This window comes from Cephus cinctus, unplaced genomic scaffold (assembly GCF_000341935.2).
Source record: "Cephus cinctus unplaced genomic scaffold, Ccin1 Ccin1_scaffold0168, whole genome shotgun sequence".
NCBI classification, from domain to species: Eukaryota; Metazoa; Arthropoda; class Insecta; order Hymenoptera; family Cephidae; genus Cephus; species Cephus cinctus.
This window is the reverse complement of record NW_014332892.1, coordinates 3,616,971-3,631,068: the sequence shown is the minus strand read 5'-3', so window position 1 is coordinate 3,631,068 and position 14,098 is coordinate 3,616,971. Positions and strand designations below refer to the sequence as shown.

Sequence of the window (14,098 nt, the reverse complement as noted above, 5' to 3'; positions counted from 1 at the left end):
TTTCCAATATTTTTGCAGTATAACTATATAACTTTATAAGCATCTTTGTTGCGCCGACTGTTGCATTAACCCAAGCACTACGTAATCCAATGAGAAGATACGCAAGTAAGATTTTTATTTCTTTTCTAAACATTATATATTTTGCTTATACAAATAATAATTTCTTTATATAAAATTTAAACAGTTCCTCGCTTGACGTCGTTTGAATTATTATAATGAAACTCGGATACTCCTCTCCCTTTAACCTTTCCATTTACATGATAACGTACGAATCTCTCTACCATTCTCGCTTCCCTCTCTTCGCCCTTATAGTGAATTGACTCGTATTCAACATCAACTTGAACTCTGTATACAGTTCCTCCTAGAATTCGTGACAGACGTATTTAGCAGGAAGAATGAATAATTTGTATTAGCAGCAGGATCAGAAGCAGTAGGCAAGACGACTTACCCGCTTTGAACGAGAACGCGTGATCCCTTGGTGGGCTTCCGTTTTCCCCATGTTGGTACAATTGCAAGTCGCACCATTCTAATGGATATAATGTACCATCCGGCTTGTAGACGTATCCGATCTTCAATCTAGGTAAGAGGAAAGTTCTGTATATGACGCGAGTAAACGATATTGCAGTTTCTATTTTCTAGAATTCATTGTCACGTTGTCACTTACACGGAACACGTGCAAGGCTGACATATAACACCAATGGACGCTGTGGTACCATCCTCGAGGAAAAGCATGTGAAATATATAACGGTGCATCAATTTCCAATCGCGTTTAAAGCCTGACAAAAAGGTATTAGATACATAACCTATCTTTGTTCCTAAAAATCGATCGAACGTACCGTAGCTATGATCACGAAATGCTTGACAATCCAGCCTGTACTCCTTGCCATCGAGGGTAACGGTGGCCTTCAGTGTCCCCATTTGTTCATAGTGACTCTGATGGGCACTGGGAATATAAATAAAGTGTTAAAAGCGGAATGACGGTGGGAAGAGACATTGAAATACGTGTATGTATACTTTTTTAAAAATTCAAAATATTCCCTGCTCCAACTTTCTCTAGCAATGGCGCTGCACATAGTCGATATATTCGAATCTGTGTCAAAATCGAAATATGGCAAATTGCTTTTCCAATCGCCGCGTACAACGACTTTACTCGTTTTATTGGGGTCGTCGTGGTGCCTAAAAAAATGGAGAGAGGAGGTTCAAAAGAAATTCATGAAAACGCACGATAACGCAAAGCAGGTAAATAGGACATTGATATCTTTTTTTTACCACATGTCTCCCTCGAATTCAACACGCCAATGCTTCATCGGTTCGATCGGAATAAATCGGATTCCTTCAGCGCCAAATTCATTTTCCCGGGCACCATGCAATACCGTATCTGGAATTTTACTACTGCACAGCAACCCTACTCCAGGCACCTGCAACCGAAGCTCAGTTTATCCGGACTGGCAGATATACTTGCTATGCTGCATCCTAGGAAGGACATTAAGGGTATATGACTTTACTAACAGCTACGTAAAAAAGTCCATTAACGACACCGCTATGACGTCTCTCGGCACCGCCGACTAAGTAGAATCCATCCTTGGTGGTGGCCATGAAGAAGACAGCATCGAAAGCCTGGAAAATGTTTACGGTGTTTCGCATAAAATGGTCAAAGAATTCGGAAACATTTTTTTTTACCTTCGAATGAGGAGAGAGCTTCTGTGCAACGTCCATGTCTGCAAGGGTAGGATGCGATTTTAATCCATAACCAGTCCGATTCACCCCTTTGGTGAGATTACCGATGAGCTAAAAAAATACTTCTGAAAAATCTATAAATTAATTTCTAAATACACGTAGCATTCGATATCTACGTGCTTGAAAAGCAGACACTATTGATGTCTCTCGTATCATGAAACTAATATCAAGATTATGACTGACAAGTGAATTAGAATGTGTATATATATATATTACATTAATAAAGCGTTACATAGTTAAAAGTTCCATAATACATTATGTAATAGATGTATAAAAATTTTGTCACATCTTATACAGTACTTACCTTCCTTGACAACATAATACAGTAGAATAACGCGTATTTCAAATAATACCATTTTCCAGGCTCCTTGTACACGCCGAATATAGGTTCCGGTTCCGGTTTTCCAAAAAGGAGAAACCCGGCCAATCCAAGACCAGCGAGTAAAATGATTTCGAAAAGCATGACAATTCCCACCGGATAAAACTTCTCGACTGACTGAATGACAAACTGTCTAAGAAAAAATTCTTATCATTTCTCCGCGATACGTCTTATCTCGTCAGAGTTCGCTCAAAAGTAATACATAATAATCTCATAGATACTTAGTAGTACTCGAATAAAATGAGTTGGTAAGAACGAAAAGCTAAGATCACCCGGTAGATAACAAAGATAAAGACATCAAGATCGATCCGGCTGTCCGTGACAGTAATAAGTACATTTCGTAGGGGGACGTCAGGTAGAACAAGATAAAATTGAAAAGAAAAAAAAAAGAGAAAGAAAACCATAGTGAACGCACAAAGAAAGAGTAGCGAGATGTGTCACGGATGATGGAAGAAGACATCGTTATCCCGAAGAAGCGAAGGGGAGAAGTTTGGTATTATTTGTATATCGGGGTAATATTGGCTAAGGGAGAACGAAGCGCAGGCGCATCCCTTCTCCATCCTCCGTACCAACCCCAGTGGCAGAGCCCCACGACCCCCGCCGCGCCTCCGCATCTCTTAACCCCGCGTCGCCCAATGAAGAAATTGATTCTGCGCGCAGCCGGCAGAATCATCGAACGGCTCTGTGTCCAACGTTCACGCGGTATTATGTAAAGGACGTTGAGGTTCGTTGGATCTCGTTATATTTGACATTACTGGCCAAAGTCATGAGATTCGAAATCGGCGGAGTGTACGTTACAACTGTACGCGTAACGGAGTCGAGCTAGTGAAGAGAAGGCATACAGAGGAAAGAAGGACTACGCGGACGAGGAAGCTCAATGGAACTGTACATCGTCCTCCTGGTTCATATCGTGGGTGAGTCCTTTTCGCGAAAGTTACGATCCTTGGACAGGTTGCGAATTAATGGAGATTTTACACGGTGCCTGTGTCGAAATATTTTCTTCCTCCGAGGATAAATTTGTTTGGACCATTTTTTTTCGGAAGAGACTCGGGATTGAATTTTATTTTTGATAAGAGATACGATTCCGAGAAATGTCGTTTCTCGAGGAATCTTAGGACGACAGTAATTTTAGGGACGGTGGGAGGTACATTTTTTTTTCTTTTAGGAATTTGCACGGGCTTGAAGGATGTGAAAATTCAGGTACCCACTGCCGTGAGGAATGGCGATTCCGCGATCCTGAACTGCTGGTACGATACCGAGGGTGACACTCTGTATGCTGTTAAATGGTATAAGGGTCCCAGAGAATTTTATCGGTACTCGCCGAAGGACAATCCGGCAGTCAAAAACTTTCCCATAGGCAGCCTCAGGGTGAACGTGAGTGAGAAATTGAATGTGGTTAAACGGGGGGTCGTACGATTTGATGATTGTCGATTTTGGGTTTAAACTTTAGATAAGCGAAAGTAACGCTACTCAGATAGTACTTAACGATCTGGAGTTGGATTCAGCTGGTACTTACAGCTGCGAAGTGTCGGCCGATGCACCTTCGTTTCATACAGCAATAGCCAGCGCCGTGATGAACGTAGTTGGTAAATATGATATTGTGAGGAAAAAAAAAATTATAAAATTGTCTAATCTCGGTAAATATTTTTGCACAGAATTGCCAAATCAAAGACCATCCATACACGGTTTGAAAAATAAATACCGTGTGGGAGATATGCTGCGTGGAAATTGTACATCTGGTAGAAGTAAACCAGCTGCGAATTTGACCTGGTACATAAATGATCGTCAGGTAAGAGATTATAATTATTGTATAAGCGATAAAAGTTATTGGCACTTTCAATTTATATAATCAGTTAACCTGTACGGCTGTACAGCCGCACAGCTAAACAGCTGTACAGCTAGAACGGCTAATTCTATTTACCGAAAGAAATCCGCTTAGTTTAACCTGTTGCGACTTACCTGTGCAGCCCCTACAGGCCTACGTACGCAGCCACAATCCGGTCGCGACGAATGACTCGGTGTGGCAAGCTTCGCAAATAAGTTTGCAATTTTTACTAACACCTCAGCACTTCTCTAATGGCAAATTGAAAGTGCGTTGTAGCGCATCTATATACGATGTTTATTGGAAAAGCACTGAAGTCAGTGCCGAGGAGGACAGACCTAGGACAATTCATTTTGAACCAGCAGCGACAATAGTGGGAATAAATTATCTTCAGCCGCCGCCTAATTTTCAAACCGGCCAGAGAAAACCGGATGGACAGGTCGATGTCAAAGGTTAGAATAAACGATTATTCTTAATCTTTCAATTAACTTCAAATTTTTAAATTAAATTATTATCTCCTTTGATTACAGTTATTGGAGCATCGATGAACTTGCAGCCGTCATTACGATTCGTTTTGGAATTGTTTGTCTTTGTTCGACTTGTCGTTTATTGAAGGTTCTGTATAATATGCGTGCTTTGGAGCTCTTTATATAAATCAACGTGCTTATAAATTACTGTCGGTTCATTTAAAACAACCCCCAAATCCCTAAGCCCCAACTTCCAGGTTATTCCTAAGAGAAAAAAAAAGAATTTAATTTATGATAATCAATAATTCGAATTCCTTTTTATTTATGCTTATACGATTTCATCGCCATCTACAGGACGAATCGAGAAGCGAAAGTTTAATGAAATGGACGGTAAATCAATTTCGAAATGAAAAAACTTTATACTTGGATACCAACGTATAATATCCTAACGATAGATTCGGGGTTTCGTATGAAGTATAGAGCGAGTCAAAGTAAAGAAGAACGATCAGGTACTTTTCGAGGTACTTTTCCTTTGAAAATCCTAATAACGTTCTAGCCCAGAAAAAAAATACATAGAAATCAGCCAAGACATAATTGGCCATTGATTTCCTTCCCAGGAACAAATACCTCTATTGATTGATTATCTCCTGCCGTTCGGTTATTCCAGTAAATATCGTATCGTGCACGAGCCATACCTATGTAGGTGCTTTAGTTTTCCGTCTGGGCTCTGGAACAAGGCGCAGATGCAGCGAAGGTTATCGCAAATTCTCTCTCTCTCTATATATATATATATATACATAGACGTATACCGCTAGGTCAGCCGTACCTATATACATAGATTATATAGGTGTCCAACGTACAAACTTACACACGTTATACCTTGGAGTATGAGGCAATGGAGCCAGTTGCCAGGATACCGAAGAACGAAGGTTCAGGACGGTTCGGGACGGTTCGGGACGGTTCAGGACGAAGTCAGACTCTAAGTCGGGAACCTGCTCGAGGTAATCACAGTGTTTTAGGGGTCATCCTCTTTATCGTTGCCCTTGCCCATCCCACTAACTTTTCTCAGTACGTTCCCCCCGACCTTCCCTTGGTTCTCTTACACGGACGACGTCTGGTCGTCGGCCCTGACTCCCTCCTCTCGTCGAGCGAGCGGGCGTCCCGACGTCGTCTGTGAAATCGACGCTAGTCATCGCTCTTACCCAGAATTACACTCGACCAGTTTCCACATCGCGACTCACTCGCCGGTCCTGACTTATCATTCGTATGAAATAATTATATTTTCAATGAAACCACTTTCTTTAAATGGAATTCCGGTTTTTCGTATTATTCACACATACTGACGTGACTTTTGGAATTTCCCTCATAAAATCATATCCTCGATAGGGAAACATTGATTTTGGCTTATCTGACTTGCTCCGCGTGTCGGTTATAGGTTTAACATCCAGATTCCTAATTTTAGTATTACAGCCTATAGTCTGTCTTATTATGACATTTTAACTTGCATTTCCGCCTATGGCGTTCCACTTCTTTTCTGTTGCTCAGATATTTTGCGAGATCAGGGCATGTGTTAACCACCCAAGCCGGGATCAGGTACAGGGTGGAAGAGAACGGAGGATCTGAATTTGGTAGATTTGATACACTGATTTACGCCAACGGGAAAAGGAAGGATGCTGCAGCTGCTGGACCACCTGATTACCAGAGGTCAGTCATCTTCTCTCAGTTTCTTTACTTTCAGAAGCAAATTCTTCTGATCAGCATTTGTCCCTTTGCTGATATACCTGATGACATATCTTTCGTGATATCTTTAGTCAACAATTTAATATTAACTTTGTAAGAATTTTGAGAACGATTTACTCTTCTCGGGTTGTTAGGCTAACCTCCGCTTCCCTTATTTGGGTCTATAGTCTTAAGTGCAATAAGGTTTTTCAAAGTTCTATTACCGATTATTTAGCAGCATTCGACTGGTGTATGAGAGAGAGGTAGAGAGATAGACAGAGAGCAGATTTGTAAAATGTTTGTTGACAAATTTGGAGCTCAGTGTGCGGTGGGGGTTTGCCGATGCGAAATACACAATCTTCGCAACACGTGATATTTTGACAAGAGAAGTAGGAGGAACCCACAGTGATCTACATGTGGAATGAAAATCATTAAAACATTGGCACGGTCACGTAATACGGGCGGCGGATGAATATAGATACGCGTAATACCGATGCTGTCTTTTGACGATGTTCAAAATAACATCGGTTTGGCGCGCAACCATATAACAATCTTACGTAACTTGATAAAGCTTGGTATTCCTTGGTATCCAAGATTCTCTTTCACAATCTCAGAATTGTTCCCTTTCCTTGCCTTAGTGCTTGCAAGGATATATTTTCGGACTTGGAAAAAGTATTAAAAAATAACATCGCGACCATGAGGTTGTCGCACGTTGTGTATACCAACGACGACGCCAGCGATGACTAATGACTGCTTCGTTGAATTTCACTGTAGTCGCGGCCACAGCCTCGACCCGACTGCTTCTCTTTCGTAAACACGATATACACATTGCAAGGAACAAAAGAAAAGTCGCCTTCGTATCAATTAAATTCAAGCAGTAACCTCTTAAGAAACACTTAAATATTATGTCTGCTTCCAAGAATCAAAGTTGATACCGATTAATGGCTCTGGAACTGCGAACCATCGAGGATTTCGGTATGCGGCTAATGCAGTAATACTGCATTAAGTTTGATGCACCTTAATCACATTTCTCTAAAGTAAGTTCTAGTCGGACGATGTAACATGTACAGCATACGTACGCTCGACTCTTGAACGGTAACAGAACTCCGTTCTCCGGCGACCTCAAGCCAGTTTTCAAGCGAGTTCTCGAGCTCTCTCTGCCCGAGTCAGTCTTCGCCAGTCACGGATGTGGTGCGGACGTGTTATTAGTCTGGCGCTAGCACGCGTTAGCGTCCTGCCAAAGTCAGAGCGAATTAGCGCTAGTTTAGAATTAGTAGAGACAGTATCAGGCAAGACGGTTCTATATCGAAGGTCGATTTTCACAAGAGTTTCACCGGTGTGTCCGATTCGTGTGGAAGTATAATTCGGTCCTTGTGGCAAGAGCATTAAATAGCAATTTTGAAAGGAGGCCTTGAAAGACAGGGAGAGAAGAACAATAAGAGAGACGCTCGTAAAACTGGTGACGACCGTACTTGCGTCTCGACGCTCTGCGGAGTAAAGGACTATAGTGTATATATATAACACGAGGAGTAAGTATCATCATATAGTTTACTTGTATACGCAATATATCTATATATTGAAAAGGAACCGAATCGATTCCATTGGACACTTTTGAGTGCAAGTGTTCATTTCCGGGAAACGATCAACGCTCCCGTGATCTCTTTGTGTCGATGGTGAACTTGGCACAAAAGTGATAGGATAGGTTTCTATAGAATTCTTTAAGCTGTATATATCGCCATTGATTTTTTGGTATAGACAGTTGGTTGGTACGACATTTACTCCATTATATTACACGGAGTCTAGAGCAAAACAAAGTACTTTGATATTTTTAATATCAAACGATCTCGGGTTCTGTTTATATATAAATGTATAAGACTATCAGCATGACTACATCAAGCTACGAAGCATAACGAATGCGTGATTGTTTCTCTATCCTTTCAATTTATCGCATAGGAAAAAAAGACACTTTTACTGTCACTTCAATAGGAGTTGAAAGAATGTTTTTTGTGGGTCTGTCTGCTATCTATGCGACTGACAATATATACGTATACACACATAGCCGAGTCGATATCTATACGTAGAAACGAGGCTCCACACCACAAAGGACAAAGGAGAGCAATACTCTCAGCTGACTCTGGCATCTTCCTCTGGAATCCTACCCTCCTTATCCATAACAACGTATCCTTCTTCGCCCTCTATTACTCCACCTATAGGTATAGTATGCTACTCGTCCTCTCCTGCATGCTGCACTTGATATCTATGTATATAGCGATAGGCGCTCAACCAAACGTTATAATAGGTAAACAGCAAGCAGTCCGAAAGAAAGGCAAGAGAATAGCCTCGTGAATTTCATATAGCAACTTACTCGTTCCGTGGCTTCTGGTTGTTAAAAAACTTTGAATGATCATTTAAAATTAAATATTTAATTTCTTTAAAACTTCCATATCGAATATCATTACCACCGTGTCATTTCGTCTTGCGATTATTACACGGGAGAAGGTCGTAGTAATTAACCAGTGCGAGTTGGTGAATAGCGGCGACGATGTAAACTCGCGAGACGTACTTACAATTAGTTGATTGGAAGATCGCTCGGTTAACAAGGAACAGTCGTCACCGGGAAATATAACAGTGGATATTTTATACAGATGAGTTTGTACTTGTAAGGAATCTGGGGTAGGATTATTTCATCTCTTCCAGGTAAGACGCTTCTGAATTAATGCACTGTACTGACTTTTCTTAGCGGGGCTTCGTTCGAAGTTTCAAATCGGTGGCGAAGCTCAGGGACGGCTGTTCGGGGGGCGGACCCCTTTCTAGAACACCGAAGTCGGGTAGGGGTAGGGTACAACAATTTTTTTTCTACCCCTACGGTATCCAGTAATATATATAGGGGCTGAATAACACGGAGCAGGTGTGTCAGTTAGCCAGGTAGAAACAACCCACAACTATTCCGATAGTTTTCAGTCTAGTACACGCAGTCGGAAGAGCCGTCACGCACGCAGGTACCGATTCTCATTACACTGCTAAGTAATTAGTGTAATAATCGTGCATTCCGTATATTAAATAAGCGCGTATACTCTAATTGGACAGAGAGAAAGAATCAAAAGTAGCATCAGTGGTATGCGGGTAGGTTAATATATATTAAAGCTTTCAAGTTAATCTCAGGAGCGTAGGCAGAGTTTCCTTCCAGCAGACGACGTGACACGTTACCGTTCCGTCTACATCGAAGCCTCTTTTGTCTCCAGAGAGACTGATAAAATTCTCAGTCCACACACTAGAGATCCTGCGCAGGGTACGGCCCTGTATACAGTGCATAATCTGTGTACACTGATATCACACACTGAAACGTAATTCCACGTGGTTTATCCGTGAGTCAGAATTCTCGTCACGGTCTTTGCTTTTGAGGCCGACAAAGCGTGTATTGTTCTCTGCCAATGTAAACATTAAATCTATGTGTATACGCTTACGAATCTTCACGTATAGTTTGCCGTATAAACTGAGGGTTGACTTGATTGAGATCTGCACAAATTTTCTAGTTATACACTCTTTTATCGAATTTTCCTAAAGGCTAGTATTCATAGGTTTATTGACATTCAGTTGTAGTCGATGCCGTGTGGGATGGTTGAATCGATCGTACCCACTTTACTGGACACTTGTTGGCAGTGACAGCTTTCTCTTTCTCTCTCGTGCTCTTTTGGTGTTTGGCTCTTATTCCTCTGCAGATCTCCCAGGGCAACCAGGAGTAACCGTTACAGTATGTGTTTACGATACGAACAGGTTTTCGTGCCGGCGTGATGACCCTGATCGTGCAGTTACGGCAGATCGTTGCGAAGGACGATCTTTTAGACTCTAATTTTACTAGTATTAGAACCAACCTCTATTATTTATTCCGTCTTACTCGCTTTCGATTACCGTTGTCATGCGTTACCCTGGGAAGTTTACGAGGAAATCGATGTACGGCGGCGCGAAGCGTGCATTGAGAATCTTTCGAATTAGCCCCGAAACTTTTCCTTCGGTTGATTATAAGTTTTTGTTAATCACTGCTTTCTTTTTCTCCTCGAGTGATATCCTATCACTGCTTGACTAGTTATATATTTTATATGATTAATTAACTGCTAACGAATTAATTAAGGTCGTTTCGTGCACTGATTAGGTAATCTACCCATTTCCTCGTTTCAGCTACACGATCATTCCTCGGGATTGTAATCGCTCGCAGTTTTCCGTGGAATAATCAAGCACGTGAAAGCTACATAAGATCTTACGTAATGTCAGTCCCACCAGCAAGCATAACGCATCTGGACTAATCTCACTGACGTAGACGAGACGCGATTCTCTCAGCCATGTGTCGATAGGAGGAGCGAGGTGGTGCATTTGTGTATATCGATGCTGTCGCTCGCAGGCGTCTCCAACGTGTCAGAAAATTACTTATAACGACTAGGTCGAAGCAATCTTTGTGGCGCATCGGGTCAGTGAAAAGAAAACGGAAACTAGGACACATAGGGAAAACTAATCTATATCAATTTTTACTTAGGGATTTAATGCTTTGGCATGGATGAGCATTCCTGATTCTAGTACAACTAGCAATAGGGTTTCGGTCGATCGGAATAAAATCTAATTTGATTGCTCGATTAAGCAATTGGGAATTAGTATTGGCAATTTAAGGAGGTAAATCGAGCGTTCGAAAGAGGTTATGGCCTCCGTGTGACGTTGGATCGTATTACGACAAGTCCAGGTATCATTACGTTCATCATGGGATAATCGTTTTTCTCTCTTCGTTTGACGATCTTTCCGTGCATTAGAGAAAATTACCGAGCGCGGACTTTGACGATCGGCACGAGAGAGTTGCTGCTTGCATGGCGTTTTAAAAATGCATACACGACTCGACCCACTTTATCCGATGAGTCGTTAATGCTTCGTCGATGTAAACGTCGGAAATGGAATTCATGTCCGTTAACGAATGGCGTACTGGTGTTTCGAACCTTTTGGTTGGCAAGTGACAATGCACGACACGTCGTGCAAATGCTGTCGACCTTTTTATCGGTCTACGGGATCTGCTTGGTTCTGATAAGAATCCGATCGACATATTCTGTGACGATTATGCAATCGATCTTGCATGGAAATTATTTGTGAATAAAAAATTTGTCGTGGATTAATTATTTGCTGTTGATTTTGGACACGTTATTGTTTTCCGTCAGGTCCATTATTTTTATTTTCCTGTTGCAGACTGTCAGTATGTATTGAGATCCATGCCCGATGCACTTGGCCAAGAAGAGGATTGTCCACTGTCTGGACTTGATTAAACTTGGGTAACCTTCCAGGTGGATCGAGATCATCATGGGCTGTTGCGCTTGTTCCGATGATGTTTCTAGCAAGATCGAACCCTCCGTGAGTCGTGGCAGGGAATATTTTGATATTTATTTTAAGTTTTTACAGATCTTCGTGTGTTAGTAATTCTCATAACGTACGAAGCGAAATAGTGGATCTTGGATATTATTCGAACTGTCTCTGCTACGTAAGGGAACATCGAAGAGATGGGTATAAAACGATAGTGGATTAAAGTTGCGGAATATTATTACGTATCTTTACGAGAACACTTACCCGATTATCGTGTATTTATTATACTCAATACTCCAAGCAGACATTACAGCGACAATGAAAAGTGCGGGGATAAAACTTTTCCTACCTGCGTTACGAGACAATCTTTATTTTTCTTGGATTTTCATATTGATCCTTATATTGCACAACGATAATGTTATTTTTGACCCACGTTAGTGACGTCAATAAATGTCAGACAATTATTTCTTGTAGATTCAAGGAATTTATAAAAAATAATAGTAAGTCGCTGCGAAGAGGTGACTAACTTGGGTCATACGGTCCAAAGGTACCGCCTGAACGTGGATGTATTTACCATAAGAGTCGAATGGGAGCGCCAACTTCAGGTGGTACATTTGGATTGGATACCCCGGTATACCAATAGTGATTTTAATATCCACGTGTATTGAATGAATATTAATTTGAATTTTCGACTCAATCGGTGATCGACAGTCTCTTATTACGTTATTAGGACTGTCAGGGTTTGATTTTAATCTGTTTACGACATAGATTGATTTCCACAAACGGAACGGTCATTAGAGAAAAGTAGAAAAACTGAATAGACATGGAAACTTCGAAGCGAGTCATTACCAAAGAAGTTAGAAGACGCGGTTAACGAAGAAAGACTTTGAAATAATGTTTTTATTATTTTCGAACAGACTCCCAAGTCCGACGAGGAGGATGGCGATCAAATCTTCGCGAAAGACCGATCCTGCACAGACGTAATAGCACTGATAGTGCTGATTGTCCTCGTGGGAGCCTTTGTAAGTAATAACTGGTATAACGAGATTTGTATGAATTTGAATTAACATTTATTTTCTCTCCATAGGGATTCTTCCTGTCAATAGCCGTGAAGAAGGGCGACGTCTATCGTCTTGTCAATGGATACGATGATTGTGCGAACGTCTGTGGACGTATCACCAGCAAAGAAACCAATCCTGAATTCAGTTGCAAGGGCGCCGACATGACTAAATTCCCGTGAGTAATAAATTCAAAATAGACTCTAAGAAAAATGTTAAATCTCAAATTTTGACACATCTATTCCCATACTCAGGTATCTACAAGTGACCGTAGGTGCTAATGGAGTGAAGACCAGAAAATGCGTAGCTGATTGTAGTTCCTTGCCAGACCAGTTAGTATTCGTTACGCACTGGCATTTGATTTTTTTTACTTTTATTTACATTAACACGCCAATGTCAATGCTGCGGCTATGTTATACGTTAAGCGTAAAAGTATTTCTAAGCGAATTTCAAAGGTGGACTTGAAACCGGCCATTCACTTGTTCTATAGTCTTGGCTTCTCTTTCGTACAGTGTGATGCTGTTGAATCGCTGTGTGCCAAAGACCGTAGCAGACACGGGTGGATCGATAGTAAAAAGTTTGGGACTGCACAATTTTTTCCACGTGAGTAACGAGATTCTTGTGATACGCAAGAGCTCGGGGTATGTTAAACGCTTATCTAAGAATGTTTATCGAACTTTACAGGAAGCGACGACTGACCTGAGCATTGTCTGGCGTGAATTGATTTATTTACTCCTAATTGCACTAGGTGAGTAATCAGAATGAAAATAATTATAAATTCCTAACGGCTTGTCGAATTGGATAATTTATATACGATTAATTTTTATCACAGCTATATCACTCTTCATCCTGATTTGCTTCCGGTATATCGTTCAATATGTCATTTACATCGTTCTGATTGGCGTCGTTGTAATATGCATTGGCGGTACGGTTTATCTCTGGTGCGTAGAGGAATTTTTAATATTTTATTTCTCGTTGAGTTTCTCGTTGAGCTGAATGTATTTTTTTTCTTGCAAATTCAGGATGGCCTGGCATTTGGAAAAAAAGGCTGTGACGTCCGGATCGATTAATTCTGAAGACGGCAGTGTACAATCGTACTTGATTTATGCAATAATAATGTCGATAGTCACTGTAAGATTTACATCGAATAAGTTTGACTGATGTCTCAGAGTATTATTATCGTGTGCTTGTTATCCCCATAGGTCATAACGATTCTGGTTGTACTCGTAATGCGCAGAAGGATCGCCCTGGTTTTGCAATTATTTCGAGAAGCTGGAAAGGCCGTCTACTCCATGCCGGCTCTTCTTCTCCAGCCAATTTATGTTCGTATTGAATTCCGACTGAATTATCCTTTGAAAATATTCCACGCGCTAACAAGCTCCTTATTACAGACATACCTAGTAGTCGGTCTGACAGTATTAGCATGGATCTACTGTATGCTATGGATAGAAAGTTCAGGCGATCTTTACAAAAACCGCAAGAACCATCTTCACTATAAGAAAGACGCATACATCTTGGTAGGTATTCTGTTGCTGGTTTCTACATTTGAATTGCAAAGAAAAAAAAAAAAAAAAAAAAAAAAAAA

The 14,098-nt window shown here is 41.0% G+C and overlaps 3 protein-coding genes and 1 long non-coding RNA gene across 8 annotated transcripts in view; 3 read left to right on the top strand and 1 right to left on the bottom strand.

Annotated features, from left to right (window-relative positions):
* Positions 1-23: 23 nt before the first annotated feature.
* On the bottom strand, positions 24-2,338 carry LOC107264026. 2 transcript variants are annotated; one of them, XM_015731859.2, is made up of 9 exons: positions 2,042-2,338; positions 1,681-1,788; positions 1,510-1,617; positions 1,270-1,418; positions 1,015-1,176; positions 837-943; positions 665-776; positions 449-576; positions 24-361 (listed from the first exon to the last, which is right to left on the bottom strand). In XM_015731859.2, the coding sequence occupies exons 1-9, from the start codon at positions 2,198-2,200 to the stop codon at positions 177-179; spliced, it is 1,218 nt and encodes a 405-aa protein (XP_015587345.1). In that variant the 5' UTR covers positions 2,201-2,338; the 3' UTR covers positions 24-176. The 2 variants fall into 2 exon arrangements, with proteins under 2 accessions (XP_015587345.1, XP_024937100.1); XM_025081332.1 differs by having other exon boundaries at positions 1,681-1,802; positions 2,042-2,170.
* Positions 32-814, top strand: LOC112493820. Its single transcript, XR_003058622.1, has 3 exons — positions 32-105; positions 417-580; positions 640-814. It is a non-coding gene; the product is annotated as an uncharacterized LOC112493820 (long non-coding RNA).
* Positions 2,339-2,709: 371 nt separating the features above from the next.
* Positions 2,710-4,609, top strand: LOC107264028. Its single transcript, XM_015731862.2, has 6 exons — positions 2,710-3,030; positions 3,282-3,490; positions 3,567-3,702; positions 3,772-3,905; positions 4,084-4,390; positions 4,469-4,609. The coding sequence occupies exons 1-6, from the start codon at positions 2,994-2,996 to the stop codon at positions 4,549-4,551; spliced, it is 906 nt and encodes a 301-aa protein (XP_015587348.1). The 5' UTR covers positions 2,710-2,993; the 3' UTR covers positions 4,552-4,609.
* A 2,680-nt stretch (positions 4,610-7,289) lies between these two features.
* LOC107264022 (choline transporter-like protein 1) overlaps positions 7,290-14,098 on the top strand; it is an 8,625-nt gene continuing 1,816 nt past the window's right edge. Inside the window, exons 1-11 of one of the 4 annotated variants that reach the window (XM_015731854.2) lie at positions 7,290-7,653; positions 11,345-11,506; positions 12,373-12,477; positions 12,543-12,691; positions 12,768-12,845; positions 13,026-13,116; positions 13,198-13,261; positions 13,346-13,454; positions 13,536-13,644; positions 13,716-13,835; positions 13,905-14,030. In XM_015731854.2, the coding sequence (XP_015587340.1) occupies positions 11,456-11,506; positions 12,373-12,477; positions 12,543-12,691; positions 12,768-12,845; positions 13,026-13,116; positions 13,198-13,261; positions 13,346-13,454; positions 13,536-13,644; positions 13,716-13,835; positions 13,905-14,030 (1,002 nt within the window). In that variant the 5' untranslated portion in view covers positions 7,290-7,653; positions 11,345-11,455. Of the gene's footprint in view, positions 7,654-8,619; positions 8,822-9,008; positions 9,124-11,344; positions 11,507-12,372; positions 12,478-12,542; positions 12,692-12,767; positions 12,846-13,025; positions 13,117-13,176; positions 13,262-13,345; positions 13,455-13,535; positions 13,645-13,715; positions 13,836-13,904; positions 14,031-14,098 lie in introns of those variants that run through there. The other 3 variants (XM_015731851.2, XM_015731852.2, XM_015731853.2) reach the window with 3 other exon arrangements.